The following is a 17,719-nucleotide window of genomic DNA, read 5'->3' as shown; positions in this document are numbered from 1 at the left end:
AAGTTTTACGCCCGATACCCTTCCTGACTCAAGCCTCCCCATTTACCTGGCCGTTGGCACCGGCTCCAGGAAATGATCTGTCACGTGCGTCCCCAGGGTCTGGGTTGTCTGAGAATCTTACTGCTAATATATTCATTTATTTATTTGTTTATTAACTTTTGGACCAATGCTGGGTTCATGCTTCATGCATGCAGGCCTACAGTATATACTCACAGTGGGGAGGAAGACACATGACAGTGGAAGTGATCAGCTGACTGGTGATCAGTCTCTGTTAACTGCCCAGTTTACATCTGTGAGGCAGCTTGACTGTATGTGACTCTTCATTATGTAATACAGCTGCTGACAGATGTCTCACAGATGCGTCCGTGTTGTGGAGCCTCCCGAAGACCGGAAACTATCATGGTGACTAATGAAGCCGAGGCAGTTTTAATGAGTCAGAGGTTTCTTCTTGTGGGATTTGCTGTCTTCATAAATAGTCCGTTTTCTGGGTCTTGGTTCATAACAAAATGCCCATGTCACCTACTGGAACTGCGGGATTTTGGCTGTGGAAAACCTGGCAAACACCCGCCATGGGTTCCCAGATGGGCCCGTGTGGCCCAATTATGTGATATATGTCTTCATTTAACAATGAAATGGTTACCTTCACTTTTAAAGCTCCACATGCCGTGGGTTTCCAAACACCTTGCAATTTTTTAGGGAAAGTTGTGTGACTCTTCTGGCCCTGGGCCCCACTCGCTCCACAAGTATGACCCCCTTCAGAAGACAAGGCTGATGGTTAGCCAGAGCTCGACTGGGTCACACTGTAACATCCCCTGATGCCAGAGCAGTGACTGCCCAGTAACAGAAGACTGACCCTCCCCGTACATATCATCGTTTCTGCTGTCACGTCCCAACCATTGTGGGGTGATAAATGACCGTTCGTTCGTAATGGATTGCCTATCAGAGTCACAAGAGGAGGAAGATGAGCCAAAAACAGTCTGTTAGGCACGTGGGCCTGGAGAAGAAAAGAAGAAGAGGGTGGTATGTGGCTGGTGGGGGGAGGGGGGCCTGCCCAGCCCCTAATTATTCCCTGGCGAGACGTAGCAGGGCTAGCGTAGATAAATTACGAGAATCGTCTGAGACGCTGCTCTCATGAGCTGGACAGCTGTTTAGGTCAAATTCCTTTTTAACCAGGGGAAATTAAATTATGCACCCAGGTAAGTAAGTAATATTAAGAGTGCAGACCAAAAAAAAAGTGAAATCTAGCAGCAGCCATTTGTGAATTGATGTTAGTGTGCAATGCTCAGGACGTTTGAAAACAGATTAATCTTAAGAAGGAGACAGGTGGGCAGCTTGCAGTTTCCCAGACAACTAAGACTGGGAATTGGAAAATGCTGCACATATACTGTATGGTGGACGTCCCATCTCCAGTGGTAAAAGTAGCAGGTCTTTCTTTCTTTCTTTCTTTCTTTCTTTCTTTCTTTCTTTCTTTCTTTCTTTCTTTCTTTCTTTCTTTCTTTCTTTCTTTCTTTCTTTCTTTTGTTCTAGTGCTTCTTCCCATGCTGCTGTCTGTGGATATTCCTGCCTGTCATCGGTCGTATGTAGCAGACTTCATTCCACACCCGCACCAGTTACTTTTGCTCCCCCCCCCCATGTACTGTACAAGGCTGTCTCTTGTAAAGCTGTAGGGTTGTCATGACTCAACCCAACAATCATCCTTCATCTGCCTTGCACCAAAGTCAAGCTAAAGTGCTCGCCCCGGGGGCAAGGTTTTCCCTTTTTCATTCATTTCTTCCCCTCTTAACATCTGTATTGGAGTATGAATGCAGTGTGGCAGGCAGGGCGAGAGCAGAGGTGCGACCACGCGCTGCCTTGGTCAGGTATGGCTGATTATCTCCGAAGAGCTGCGTCCTGTCGCCAGCTAAAGACGTTGTTGCAAGAGAGACCCTGATCACCAATGTACATTTTTCCAATAAGCACAATTCCTTAAAATTACAAGATTAGTGCTAAATAGTGCCTAAGTTCATTTTTCACTCCTTGTGTGTCTGTGTCTTCAGTTTCCTTTATGATATTTTGGTTCTGAAATGCACAGTGGGATCCCTCAGAGACAGGTGTATTTCATTAGAAATCATGGGGAAAATTAATTGCACAAAGATGGAGTTAATTTGGATAATTATGGGAATTAGGATTTTCATTTCGTTCTCACATGCTGAATGAGGGCCATGTTTAAGGGGAATTAGGAATTGTTTTTGTAAGTGAACCATGTTTTGCATGTTTCAGTATGTAAACCAGTCATAGCAGCAATGGGGAAAACCAATAAACACTGAAGACTCAAGATCCGCAGTGGGATAAATGTCCAAATAAATAAAACAGGTAAAAAAATTAGTAAATTAAAACATATCATTATAGCATGGATCACATGGCACACCTCGGGGGATTCAGCTGATATGAATGTTGAGTGTGTGACCATACTAACATGTTGCATAAAATTATTTATGTCGTTTATAATATTATTTTTCATGTCAAAAACAACATTTTGCTGAACACCAGTGTGTTCATGGTTATGGTTTTGATAAAGCATGCTTAAAATAAATGTGAAACCCAGATTTTTTATGATCTGTTGTGATGATCTCCACTGGCTCGTGATGCCAGTATACCAGAAATATATTCTACTATTCCTACTCTCTCATGGGTGCTTCGACAGGCACAGGTACATTTTTTTAATGTAATCAACTTGCCAGCTGAACAGATAAGTGACAGCTCTGCTGCTGCTAACAAAGTCAGTTCCGTTTAGCACCGTGTGCACCATTTTTTCCCCCATTCCAATAATCAAACCTGCGTAATTCAGTACAATAACTGGTCAGGATCCTCATTCTCTGTCTGAGTCAGAGTTCTGTTTTCAGGGGTGAGAGAGCCATCCATGTCATAGGGAAAGAATGAATGTTACAGTCCAAGGATGTTATGTTCCGCTACGTTCTCTTCCTGCTGCCCACATCACTTGTGTTCATCGTGTTCTGTGTACCCTTGGATGGCACGGAGGGACAGTGTGAGCCCAGTTTTTTTTAAATAAATATATATACTTTTCAAGATTGTTTCTCACCCTAGCTTAGGTGCTTTGTGGCTGGGGCAATCTCCAGGCCTGGGCCCTAACAGGCTGAAATATTGAGTCTCACAAGGTCAGGAATGTGCTCAGTAAGATGTTTTATTTTATTTTTTTCGATTTATTTCTACTATTGTTTTTGATTTGATGTTGAGGGAGGACAGAATAAGAAGTGTTTTCCTAGGGCCCGTAGATGCTTATCTCAGTCCACAACCTTCCTTCAACCTTGTCTTCTTGTCTCGCACCAAAATCGAAGGGCCAGAAGGCATGCTGTCTGAAATGGGATCTTTACAATTGACTGGAATGAACAATTGACAGAAGTGAACACAGCCGCTGCTTCTGCTGCTGCGGTTTCCTCCTCCTTCCCATCCCTCTCTGGCTGAGGATTCTCTTCTGTGGGAGTGGTGTGTTCTGAAGCAGAATCCTGAGGGGAGCTCATTGGCTGTGTTGAGGAGGAGTAACCTGAGGTTATATGTCCAGGTCGGTTCCTCCTCCACCGCACTCGGCCTAATTAGCATCAGCGATGGAGAGAAGCTTCACAACGCGGAGAGGAGAGGCCTGAGAGTCGTGCGGCGAGGGTGAACCAGTCTGGTTCATTAGCGTGGAGCTCAGGAGCAGATATTCTTCTCGGTTTCTGTTCCCCGCAGGAAAGTGCGGGTCTCTGAGGAGCACAGACGCTCCCGGCCATCACCTGTCGTAAACCGCACACAGCTGGAGCCCAAACAGCTCCAGGGCCTGAACGTAGATCAGACTGTAATGCAGCGGGTTGGCGTCTCGGAAAAGCCTCAGCAGCATGCAGATTAAAAATCCTACTGACATAATATCATGTAATGAAATAATAATGACTTCATGCAAATTCATTAGTCGTTTACCTCGCCAAGATTTCAATTGTCTCTCCTAAATCGAGAACAACAACCCACCACCCTCTCTGCCTGCAGATTATTGTTCCTTTTAAGAAAATTATTCAATCCAAAATGAATTTTAATTCACATATCTGTTTCCTTGATTGGTTTTGATCACCTGTAGTGTCCTCGTGATTATTATAATTTTTTTGTTTATTTCTCTGCAGAAAAAACAAAGAACAAAGGAGCTGTCTGCACTTTTCCACTCATACAACCCATATGACCATAAGGTAAGTCCAGCCACAAATGAGTCGCTCTTCACTAAACTGCGTGATCTTTCTATAATAACTACTCTTAGTCCTGGCTGAGCATGTCTGTGAGAAGATGTACTTCTGTGTGAATGTGTAGCTACATTCCAAGGTGTACTATCTGTAAAATTGCCTGGTATCTGTATTGTCTTCGTGCGATAGTGGACAGAAAAAAACACTGGCGGCTGTAGTACTATGGGAATCTAACATATTGAAGAGAAGATGATGGGGGGGGGGGCATTACCTTTTTAGGGATGATAATATGCTATGTAGTATGTTCTGGTGGTCCTGTGCATAAGTGATAGCATTTATGTTTTTTGAAAAGGTGCTGAAAGCAGCAAAATATCACAACCACTTCCCCTTCAATATTTTTGTCTTGTCTACGAGACGCACAGACAGACAAGTCAGTATTCGGCACATGTCGAATACGATGACGAAGCCCACGTTGCCAGACTCGCGCTTGTCACAGACCTGATCGAGCCGTCAGTCACACACAGCTTCTGCTTGTAAAATGACTCATGTGTCGCACTTTAAAAGCGCAGCATAAGGCCTGTCGGGGGCCTGTCTCACAGACACTGTTCATGTCTGCGGTGAATAGTGAATGAACAGACATCCACTTGATCTTCAGTCTGGAAATAAATCATACCGTAAAATGGTTCAAGGATAAAAAAAAGTTCTTCGGTGGCCGTGGACGTCGGGGATGTGCTTCACTTATAGTAAAAATGTAAAACACATCAGACGTGGTCTCTCAGCAGTGCAGGTCACACAGCCTGAGACATACATATACACACACAAATACAAACAGATTTGTTTTGTAATCTTTGTAAGGACCTGAGATATAATAATAATAATAATAATTCTTTTATATCTGTATTAGAAATGTACTACAATTTCTACATTACAAGACTTTTTTTTTTTTTTTACCCCTTAACATCATAAGTACATCATGTCATTTTATGTATTAATTGTTTTTGTCTTTATAAATTACATGGAAAATTCCATAACTGTACTTTTAAAAATAGCACAACTATACAATAGTAATTAATGTTTTATCCTAATTTATACTTGTTGGAAAAAAAAACTTTTTCTTTGACACCAGTAACACTTTTGGCTTTAATAATTTTGACCTCAAGCTTTTTTTTTTTTCTTCCTTTTTTAAAGTCTTCTTTTTCTTTCCTTGTGCTCCTTGAAGGAGTGTTTCTCTTGATTAGGCTAATTGATAGAAGCGGTGTGAGCGCACGGCTTCCTCCCTGGTGTGTGACACGCGGTCCTCCTACGCGCTGCCTGTCTCCACCACGCTAACAGTGTGAATGCAGAGGCGTGTCAGGGGGGGGACTGGGTGCGCTGCTGTTCCATCTCTAACGCTTTTCTGGTTTCCTCATCCCGTTTCCCCCATGAATGACGTCAGTCTCGTTCCTTTTGCAAATGTGACATGGAACTCTCCTTGTCTTCAGTGCTCTGGACGTTTGTAGTTCAGATTGCCTCGCACACCTCCAGACACCATCACTCCTCTGTGCAGTTTGAGGTGCCATGTTTTCCCTGCACCTGTTTATTGATCTGGCTCATTTAACTAATGAGGCTCCTCCTGTCTGAGGAATTGTGATAATTACCAAATCCATGTGACCTGGAAGAATCTGCAGGAAAGGGCTTATGCTTTGTGAACCTGCTTTGTTGAGTGGCAGGACACAGCGGTTTTCAGTCCTGTTCTTGCATTGATACCTGCACATTATTAAAGATGGATCCAGCTATTTACACTCATTCTCTCCACAAACATGCATTTGTCTTGGCTCTTTTTTTTTACCAGATCGTCTCGTGCTTGGAACATACAGCTTGTAGGATCAAATTTGTACTTTCACTAGTCAAACATCACTATATGTATTTGTTCAGTGTGATTATATTCTTAATCATATTCATATACCCGATTTCTCCGTTCAGAGACTTTGGACAAGAGCTGGAGCTTATCTGACCATTCAGCAATCACAGGAAGGAACAACAGGCCACCAGTCCATCACAGTGGACCATCACACACGCATACAATGGGATAATGTTTCGCGATAATAAACAGTGGGAGGGAAGTGGAGCGCCTGCAGAAAACTGTAATTTCTAATAAATGCATGGCAGATATATAAAAACAAATAAATGTAGATGTCATTGTTGATGCTGGACAGAACAGCAGTGCCAGTCAAATGATAACACAGGCCACACAAATATAATTGGAGCAATCCCGAGGAGGGGTTTGAGATCCGTGATGCTGAAATAAAGATGCTCTGAAATGAGGCTCCAGAGGGTCTAGATGGAGGGATGAAGTAGTGTAATTTTTGTAATGTGCACACTTCTGAGAGTGTACATGTTGTAATATGAGTGAATGGACAACAGGCAGATGATAATTCTGCACTTCTTCACTTTGCTCTCTGTTGTTCAGGATGTTTTTTCCCCTCCTTTCCTGCTTACTGTATACTCTTTCTTCAAGGGCTCCACTCTCCTGTGCCAGTTGATATTTCCATCCTCTGGCATGGTTCCCAGTGGACTCCTCCTACCTTGCTTCTGATTGGTTGGACTCTGAAAAGCGCTTGCTGGTAATAGGTGGTTTTTTTTTTCCTTTCTTTAGACTGTGAGTGGTCTCTTGTCTGGAGAACTGTTGGCTGTAAGCGGCAGCCGTGGGGCAAACAGGGAAGAGTCGGTGAAGTGCTGGTTCTGATAAAGCCACAGGGCCCTCATTTATCTCCTGTCCACTCAGCTGCTGTCCAGGGTGGAGCGGAAGGTGCTGGGGTCTGGTTGGCGGGGGTCTGCTGGCTGCCCTCCCTCTTGTGTTTTAAGCGCTGCTGTCCTACGGTGTCTCTCTGTCCCCGGTGTCCGGTGTCACCCACTGCCTTGTTTGTGTTGGGAACCTCTCACCTTTTCACTGCAATGGGGCTCCCAGTGGCCTTAAGACAACAGAAGCTGCACACACACACACACACACACACACACACACACACACACACACACACACTATCCTATTGCCATGGTGATGTGAAGACTTGCAGGAGGCTTGCAGTCAGTGATCCATCATTGCGTCGGAACATTACACACACACATGCACCAGTTTTTCAGGTATCAGTGTATGTGAGAAGGTTTTTTTTTCTGCATGGCAACAAAGGGCCCATAATGATTTGATAGTTATAATACTGCACCAACCAAACATCTGTATCTGCTCGCTACCTCTTTTTAGGTTTTTGGGTGAAAGCAGTTTTTTCTGATGTTTTTCAAATGTACTTAATATAGAGGGCACAAAAAATGAATTTATTTTCAGCGTTGGGTTGTAGGCCGTGGATTTCTGTACAGTTCACAATTTCTGACTTGTGATTGGTTGAGCTCCTCAGCAGCTTCAGGTATTTAGCCTGCTAGGTATCTGGTCACAGTTGGCAATGAGGCAGCAACAAGCTTGCGAGCATCTTTGAACTCATTCGACCATCGTGATTGGCCATCGCCAAACCACTGCCGAATCTGCAGGCGCATATGAATTTCTTCACATAATAAATGTTAATTTTCTTCCACATTTTTCTAATTTCTCAGAAAGTCATCAATGTATTTCATTGCTACGAACTATGAAAGTGCAAAATGTCCCGGTGTTTAGGAACTGAGTGAGTGCAGCCGGTGGCACATGCAGAACCTGACTGAGCCGAGAGTCAAGCCTCAGCTGCATGTTGGCCAAGAGGCTCTGAGATCAAATGGACAACCGCTCGTGTGATGTGGCTAAAAGCGAGCTTTTGGCCTGAACACACAGTTATGTGCTTGGCACGGGTCTGACGCCCATCCTGCTGTGCAGGTCCTAAGAAGGATGTGAAAGATTAGATTAATTAAAACATTAAAATATCAAGAGCATCCTGAGAGTATACTTTAGTATACTGTATACTGTAGAAATGACTTTTGTACCACATGAGAGTGCGCATCCCCGTCTGATCAGCTATCGTTACTCCACTCGTATCGCTGAAAACACAGATTTTCTCTTCCTCTCTCGCTGAATTCATTAAAATCAGTGGAAATGTCGTCTGCCCCCCATTTTTCCTGGGATGAGTCCACACACACTTTACACAAACCTGCACAAATCCACACCCGCACAAACAGGACGAAGCCAATAAAGCCAAGCGGCAGGTTTTTGATAAAAGGGAAACGCCCAGCAAGCTCATTTGTCACTGGGTTTTTAATGGCTTTTAATAGCTTTCTACAGCCCATGGCTTAGGGCCGCTTCAGAGCAGGTTGTGAGGAGCCTCCTCTCCCCTCCCCACACTAAAATAACTCATCTTCACAACAATGCAATGCTGTGTTGATGGCAGTTATGGAAAAAATTGCTTTCTCAGCTATGTTAATGCCCTGTGCTGAGAATGAAGTAATTACACCTGCACCCATCCCCCCCGCCCATTACACACAGACAAGAATAATTACACATGTTCAGCCCCGGCAACGTCTGCTACATCTTTCTTTCCTTGTTTCGTCCTCTCTTTCTTTTACATTTTAATGTCTGTTCCTCCATTCTCGTGCCCACCGCCACATCATTACACTGTGGGTGTGTGCGTGCGTGTGTGTCTCTTTTAATCGAAACTGCTCTCCATTCAGTATTCAATACCACAGATTGCCAGCCTCAGCCAGATTACACCACCCAAGACACACACACACACACACACAGAACCCTTGGAGCTTTTCACTCGTAGGAGTCTGTGTGGTTTGAAGCCTTGTTTGTACTGCTGTGGCTGGTTGAGAGTGCCACGGACCAGGTGTGTGTGTGTGTGTGTGTGTGTTTGTGCACACGTGCAGTGTTGTGGCGTGGTCATTGTGCACGGGGGCAGCTGTTGCCACGGGGTGGCTGTAATATTGTGTACAGATGCATATTAAGCAGTCACAGCCCACAGCGCCTCTCTGAGTTTGGCGGGGATATGATTAATGTGATCTATCTGTGGCCAGATGGTAGGAGCACGGCCCATCAATCAAAATGAAAAGAGTGCGGAGCAATCCGCACCATGCTTTGTTTGGTCTGGAGAGGGAGGCGGGGCTTGGGTGTGGTGATAGAGGAGGCTGGGTGGTTCGATCACCACCAGCCCATGGCTCCGCAGTCTGGAATCTGCATCGGCAGACAGGACATCTTTTTAGCCACGATGTGTTGAACTTTGACTCCTGCCGAAAACTGCCTCATAACAAATGACAAGGTATTTGTGGGTGGGATGAGATTGCTGTAGTGCTCATATCTGCCACAATATTAAAACCACTGACATGTGACATGAATAAAATTGATGGTAAGAGGTAGATATATGACAGAGCAGGTGAACAGTGACTGTTTGATGTGTTGGAATATGGGGCTGTGTAGCTGCAAACTGGTCAGAGTACCCATGTCGCCCCACAAACCGACTTACAATGTATGTAATGTATATAATATGTATATAATATGTATATAATATGTATAAAACATTGTAGCACTGGAAAGAGACGGCCTGTTTTGATGAAACAAGTTTTGGCCGCTGACGACAGGCTGGTGGAAACAGCTATGATGCTCTGGTCAGTGGCTGATTGATCTGTTGTGGCTGATTGGTGTTTTTCACTCCAAGTGCAGTAAAATGTTTCTCACTCGAATTGATTATTTTTATTTTCTATTCAAAGTCATTTTTGTTTCATTGTTGTTCGTATATTATAATATTCATGTAATCTTTAATTTTGTTAATATATGTCAGTAATGCTTAAAATTGCATATTCATTATTCTTTAACATCTTTTTAAAACTAGGCTAATAACAAAATAGTAATCAGTTGACATGTTGTCATTTGTTTTAGTTTTTGTAAATATTTTAGCTATCTGTACATAATTAATATTTCTGTACTAGCATTATTACTCACTATTTTACTTTCTACCAAATTGCTTTCAGATTTAAATATACTGAATACATATATTGTACACCGCACGTTAATGATACAGTGTTAAATTGTTGCTCACAGCTTTATATTATTTACATATTTTATTTTTTTGTGTCGTTAAATGGATTTTTTTTTTTTTTTTAGCAAAATGCTTTATTAGTGTCAGTAAGAAGCAAATGCAGTGGGGTGAGGATGGTGGATTGCTCTGTTGTGTTGTCACACTCTGTCACTCTGTGTCATTTATTCCCAGATGACTTTGTATGCATGTGGGCCCCATGTTTCTCTGTCTCTCCTGCTCACACACAAATATACACACACACACACACACACACAGCTACACATTTTCTCCGGTCTTAATAGGGTGAAGTGTCTGTGTGTCGTTCTGTCCTTCTGTCTGTTATTGTGCAGGAATAGGCCGTTACACATCCCCCTGCCTCATACTGATTAAGAGCTCTCTGCTGATTGGTTGCATCGTGATGTGTGGACCCCTGCTGCTGCTGGCAGAGTCTTTCACTTACCATCATGCAGACGCTGTTTTTTTTCTTGTTCCTTTTCCTTTTTCTGTCTCTTTTTCTTCCTCCTCCCCCTCCTTCATCTGATTGTGAGAGGCACCAGATCGCTTATCATGAAAACTCAGAATCAAGCCCCATTGTGTTGGGCTCCTACATCTTTAGGTACTTTTCTGATCAACTTTTGCGTAATGGAATTGATATAAAAGCCTTACTTTCTTTTTCTCTTAAGCCTTTAACTCTCCTAGGACCCCTTGTGATGTTCCATGCAGCTACTGCTTTAATTAAATGCATTTGCTGAATAATGAAGCAATACTGTCTGTAGTGCTGGTTCCTGGCAGCATGCAAACACTAAAACTCTGTATCTACAATTTATGTTGTTATTTACAGTTTATTCTTGCTTATGATCATTTTTTGTTGTGTGATTGTGATCATCGTGCCTTAGGCCCCGATTCTTTTTTTCTGTTTTTAAGCGATTGGTACCAAACTACCACATTGCAGAGACTCAATCAGATAGCAAACTAGCTAATTCTTCTCTTTAATTACTTATTTCCAATCTTTTTTCTCCACCATTAACGCACGTGTGTGTGTGTGTGTGTGTGTGTATGGTGCTTGCACCTTTCCTTTTGCTGAAGCATGACAAAAGACCAACCTTTGTTCATCACCAACTTGACATTTCTTGTGTGTTTAATGCCGTTTCCCTGGCTGCTGTGTGTTAATTAACGCAGAGCAGCGCTGAGCCGAATGAGGTGCGCCCACAGACCCCCGGCTCTCCCCCACCAACGTTCGTCCCCCTGGCCCGCTTTTGTCTTTACCACCTCCGGAGCGGCCCAATGAAAAAATAGCAAACAATGAAATGCTAGCAGACATCACTACAGTCATTGACCCGGAGTTACCCCTTTTCACCAGTCTGTGAACAAAGTGGGTGAAAAGACCCAAATTGCCCTCCATTTTCTCCTATATTTTTTTCTCCCAGCAGCCTATTTTGTTTCGTTCGGATTGTGAAAGGCCCTTAATTTACAACTTGTCTTTTAAATAAAAATGGTAAGACAATGGAAGAAAATTTTTTAGACCTTCTGCTGAATAATGGATTTGCTTAAATCAGCTTGTTTGGAGGGTGTCCTGTCCGTCGGTCTCGTTTCACTATCTGCCATATGCCTATAGAACATCCATACATTTAGAGTTGCACTAGATGGAGTGGGTTTTGTACAGTATGTGCCAGTCATTGTTCATGTTGCATTATTTTAATCATTAAAAAAATGTTCTGGAAGCATGAGGTGTCTTATTTTTTATTTTTTTTTACTTGGCAGATGCTTTTATCCAAAGCGAGAAGACACCAACAATTCTCATTCTGTTTCCATAGGTTGTGAGTTACAAACTAAGCCTAACTTGTCAAGAATATAACATGCTAGGGAATTGTTAGGTGCTAGACGAATTAATTATATTTATTTATTCATTCATTCATTTTGTGTGTGTGTGTGTGTGTGTGCGTTAGACTCCACCACCATTTTATTCTATCCCGTTGCCTGCTCCTTACTATAATTCCATGTTGTGCATCCTGATACTGTAATTGTGCAATAGTTGTATGTATGTGAAATTGATGCTGGCCGAGCAGGTGCCACTGTTTCCACCACCTGAGTGGATGTAGTGTATAGATGGAAGATGCTCCTGTTAGAGTACAGTGGTTGTTCCGGGATTTGGTGTGGGCAGGGAGCTCTCACACTGGCTGCTCTAACGCTGTCCGCAGATCGTTGAGATGAGCTGGCGAACCCCCCTCGACGGAATTGTGATAATACCGGCTCGGGTGCGTCCATGGGAAATGTGGTGTGAAATGTCTGCTGTACTTATGTGTGTTTAATCGTTAGATCCCACTCAGGTACATGAGATCTTTAATTACCAGACACGTGTAATCGGCCTTGACTGTGCCAATGAAAATAACAAAAGGGAGGAAATAAGCTTGATTTACTATTCACTCTTCTATATAATCATTTATTCGATCATGCTACAGAAATTTTGCTAATGCCTGTTTAACACATCTATATATTTTTCATTTGAGGACCTCGTCCATCTGATGCCTGCTGTAGCAGACGGGAGGCTGCATCCTAATTTATTCCCAATTTGCTGTTCGGAAGAACGCATAGGGAGCGAAAAGCAAGTTGGCAGGCAGAAACCCCACCGCCAAACGCCCCCCCCCCGCCTCCCCAGCACGCATGAGATGCTAACAGGATAAGCATGCTGCTCATTACTGAGTGAGACACAGGTTAGGCCAGGGTGTGATATCTGCTGCATACATTATCGCCGGGCATGTAAATGGGAGCGCGAGGAGGGGGCTGGAGAAAGCAAACCAATTAGCAGCTCACGCTTGCCCTCTAGGCTAGCGCACTCTTCCAGGCCACTGTGTTGCCGAGGTGAATGAAAGTTTGCTGGGCTGCTTGATGGATTACAAGTTTTTTTTGTAAGGAAAAAGAGGAAAATTAGCTGTAGAGAGACATTCATGAAGCAAGCCATAAAGCCTTCGTACTGTAACTGGTGGAAGAAGCAGCTGTTTCCAAACAGGTAAATGTAAGAAGAATTTCATTGGGCACATTGCCGGTTGCCACAAGGGACTGATCATTTGCTCATTTATTGCCCTCTTCATTACATTCAGCCGTGGGTGGGAAAATATAAGTGCGTTCTTTTTTAGATCACTGTATTCTTTCCAATTATCATGTTGCTTAGCAAGATCTTTCTGCCGAAACCCCCCCCTCTTTCCAGGAGTCGCATGGAAGGATGATTATCCTTATCATGCAGCCAGTTGGGTGTCAGTGGCAGGAGCTGTAGTATTTTGGTCATTATTGTGCAGAGGAGAGTCGTAGGCTGCTGCGCTGATGAGAAGTTCAGCTCCTGTTCTGCTCTGCTTCATTTAGCCTCGTGTTGCCATAGCAATGAAAGAATGAATGACGACCTGAATCAGAATGGACAGGAGCGCCTTGCCTTGGCCTTAGTCACTTTCACTTGGCCGTGCTTGGACAAGTTCCCATCCCGAGGCGTCATTAAAATTCTCCGGAGCTCAGTGGTTTGTCTTATTAATGATGTATAGAAAGTTCAACACAACGTGCCAAGATGTGGTACACTCAAGATGTCCAGCAATAAAGATAGCCATTATTCAAGTGACTTTTTAACATTTGATCATTTGGCATTAATACAAAGTGATATAGAAAGGGTACAGAGTTGGGCAGTCACTCTTTTTGAACTTGGACGTTTCAGGCCAAAACACGAGAGGACATTCCATGTTCAGTTTTTCACCAAATGCTGGAGACTAGTTCACAGTAAATCTTTTAATAACACAAGTATTAAAATAAGTCATGTCTTCAATTGTATGTGCTCCTGTGACTTCCTGCACTTGCGCTGCACTTATTAGGGCGATCGGAGCGAATGTTTGTAGTTGTTTATGTTTATAAAGTAATCTTATGCTGACACTTACAGTTCACTATTAAACAGAAATCATCATCATTCAAGCATTATCATTTTGAATTTAGTACTTGTGATCAAACATGAATAATGAACACAGTTTACATTACTGAGGGCTGCCGTCTGGCAGGTCACTTTGCTGCCAATTTAGTGCCATGGAACTCATGATGGAGCTCGCAGTGTTTTTTCCTACATGTGCATGAAACAACTTGTATTTCTGTATATAAATTAGGGTTATTGTCTGGTTATGGCACAGAAAGTACACTTTTGTCCTGTTGTGTGGATTAACTTTCTTGCCTAAGAAGTGCCCAGACTTCATTTCAAATCCCAGACTCATATTTTTAGCCCCCACCCCCACCACACCCATCCCAAGCCAGCTTCCTAAAGGAGGATTTACCAGGGGATGGAGCGGATTCGCTCATTGATGACTTAACCTCATCTGCATCACAAAGTGCGGCAGCGTTTTGCTCCCCTGCCGCCCGTCAGCCACCGCGTGAGTCTGCCTTATCTCAGCAGCCCACGCTGGGTCCAGGGCCTCCCTCTCTCCCGCTGTACTGTGTGTGTGTGTGTTGCTGCTTGAAAATGCTTGTCTAAACATCATGCCAACACTCATTGTACTTTAAAAACAGGGGAGTGGGCAGCTACAAACCATTGTTCAGCCTTATCCTGGTTTCGGGATTAGGGTCGTACCGACGTCGCCCCAGCCAGGTTCTCAAAGCGATTTTATAATCGATCACTTTCTTATATGTTTGGCCCTGTGCTGAGAGTGAATTGATTTTGTCCCCCCACCTCCAAGTTTCATTTAGAAGCACTGGGGAGATCAAAATAATTAAGTTCTGTAATTGCAGCACGCTTCAGAATGTAGTACTTACTGTTGCGTTTTGGGAATATTTTGAAGAAGAACGCCACGCTTTCTTTTTTAATCTAGAGCAAGACACCAGGGAGTGTGTTTTGACCTTAACTGAGTTGAGCTCACATAAAGAGAATTGAGCTACTTATAGACTCAGGTAAGCTTTTGTTCTGAGTGTGTTGTGGTGAAAAACGTTCCTAACTGCCTGGTTTTCCTTTGCGGTGAGCCGTGTTGATTTGTACATGATCAGCGAGCTGGAATAAAAATTGTGTTTGGGAGGTTTAAATACACCACGCTGTAGATAAACCACACCAGACTATTGATCTTGTTGGATCCGGGTTTACATGTGTGGATTTTTTTTTTGTTTTTTGTCCCATTGTGCAATTGAACAATGTCCGACAGAGTGGAAGTTGAAATGGGGCAGGGTGTGTAAATCAGACTTCCGCGGCTCAGTTGTCATGTGAATGTCTAGAAGGGTCTGAAAATGGTCTCATCGTGGTGCATTCTCTGGCCTGTGAACTCCATGAAATGGACTATGGCAGGCACATAAACACAAACCAAAGCTGAGGGATTTGATTCATTAAAGTGGGATGCAAGACACATCATTAAAATAATTTGATAGAATTTTTTTTATTTATTTCTGTGTTCTACAGTGATATATTTCCATTTTAACTAGTGTGCCAGTTTATTCTTTATTTACCCTAAATGTTAAATTACAATTGAATTGATGTCAAGCCTGGAAATCAATCCATGGAACAAGAATGTTTTGCTGCATCATGCCACAAATGACTTCATTTAGAGTTTCCAAGCACATAACAGAACATAAATCAAAGCTATGGAATTACATTGGCTCTTTTTTAACATGGTGGAGCTGCTCGCTATTGATTAGCTTGTTTTCCTGAAGTACACCTAATTGCACATTTGGCAGCTAGTAAATAGCGTTAATTAAACGTATGAACCTGGCAAAGGCTGGGGCTTAGACCGAAGAGGTCCAGGTGAAAGGGATGTTAGCCAGCATTCAAATTGACTGGAGCATCACCAAAAAAAAAAAAAAAAAAAAAAACATTGCACGTGCTTCAGTAAAACGGATGTATTCGTTTTCAACGTGAAATAACCGGAATGCATGATTAAAAAAATACCGTTCAATCTACCCACGAATGTACTCTTTTTCTCTCCGGTGTGCGTCAGTTAATCAGTCCCATATCAGGGTGTGCTGCTCGTTTGCGGCGCTTAGTATATTCAGAAAAGGTGGCTGCGCTTTATTTTTGGCTCAGTGGGAGCTACTTTGGTGAGGATGTTCAGTGGGGATGTTTAAGAGCCAAATAGCAAATAATGGCAGCAATCTCATAAATCAGGAGTATTGTTGGCAGCTCTCTCTCAGGTGCTTGGTGGGAAATTTTGTCCGCTGGTACGGTGGTTATCGTATAAAGAATTACTGTGAAGTAGCTTTCTGTATACATTTTTTAGTCCTGGGCTGCAGTCTACATCATGGAAATTGAACATGGGGGGATATTAGTGCATTGGCTAAGACATTCGCCTATGTGAACCTAAAGACCTAAATCTGTGACCTAAAGTCACATATTCAAACCCAGCCATTGTGTCCATGAGCAAGACACATGCTCAATGGGACTGTCCATGTTACTACTCATTGTAAGACGCTCTGGATAAGGGAATCTGCTAAATGCCATAAAAGTAAATACCCAAAGACTGTTTGTACTTTTCGTCTTTTTTCCCTATTTATTTGGGTTCATGACCATCATGCTGGAGCACACGCAGAGTAAAAAAATGGCCCAAACGTGTTTTATTAGTTGTCCTCAGCCTTCGTCTTCAAAGAGCTCCGTTTGAACAGCGAGATGAAAGGAAACACACACACATCGAGCGGGGCATCCTTGGCGTCTCTATCTGGAGATCAATAGGTGATTTATAGCATCGCCTGTGAAAAGTCCCTGCACTGATCTGCACGCCCGGAGAGCAGCGGACGCCTTCATGTTGAAGAACGTCGGGAGTCGGGATTGGAGCGTGGCCTCGGGCCCGCTCCTCTCCCCGCATCTGTGATGTCATAAATGAGGAATGACCACCAGCAGGCACGTCTGAGGCCAATCCCACTCCAGCATGCGCTCAGTTTCCCCGCTCGTAAGCGCAGGACTTTTGATTAAAGATGACTGTGATCTGCTTAGTTAGCCTAATTAGCAGGAACTGATGAGTGCTTAACGGATGTCTGCCATGAGTATATGATGGACTCGTCTGATGAAGCTACATTACTCTGCAGTGTTTCTACTCCAAATGGGGAATAAACACGTTTTCCCTGCATGCTCTCGCTTCCTCCTGCCTCCCATCTCATCTTTTTTGTGTTTATCGAGTGAACAGGAGTGATGGTTATAATCCTCGTAAAAGCGCTCATGCCCTGCCGTTACCTGCAGAACATGAGAAAACACTCTTTTACTTTGCTTAAAGGGCAACTCCTCGCCAACCCCGTACCTCACACCTCTATCCATTCATCCATCCATCCGCTCCTCTAATCCTGACAGTGGGATGATGGGAGCAGGGGGAAGAGGCGGATGAAAGAGGAGAACGGAGAAGAAAAACAGTGCTCGCTTTTTTTTTTTTTGGCAGGGAGGAGGTGCTCAGAGAGAATGCAGGCGTCTGGTGAAAAAGGAAAAGATTAATGAAGAGCTAGCAGCGCTTCTTATTTTGACTTTGTAATGCTCCTGATTTAGCTGTTGGTGCAGAGTGAAAGGATTTTTTGGGATGTGCTGATCAGGATGGAGGTGTTTACTCCTTAGGATTGGTTTGTCGGAGG

The 17,719-nt window shown here is 43.3% G+C and overlaps 1 protein-coding gene across 1 annotated transcript in view; it reads left to right on the top strand.

Annotated features, from left to right (window-relative positions):
* The window catches only part of cdkal1 (CDK5 regulatory subunit associated protein 1-like 1), a 224,192-nt gene that overhangs the window by 182,518 nt on the left and 23,955 nt on the right, over positions 1-17,719 (top strand). Inside the window, exon 12 of the mRNA XM_028980453.1 lies at positions 4,149-4,211. Within this exon, the coding sequence (XP_028836286.1) occupies positions 4,149-4,211 (63 nt within the window). The remainder of the gene's footprint in view (positions 1-4,148; positions 4,212-17,719) is intronic.

The sequence above is a fragment of the Denticeps clupeoides genome, chromosome 5, assembly GCF_900700375.1.
Source record: "Denticeps clupeoides chromosome 5, fDenClu1.1, whole genome shotgun sequence".
Classification (NCBI taxonomy): Eukaryota; Metazoa; Chordata; class Actinopteri; order Clupeiformes; family Denticipitidae; genus Denticeps; species Denticeps clupeoides.
The sequence above is the reverse complement of the archived record's forward strand: the minus strand, read 5'-3'. Positions and strand labels throughout refer to the sequence as shown.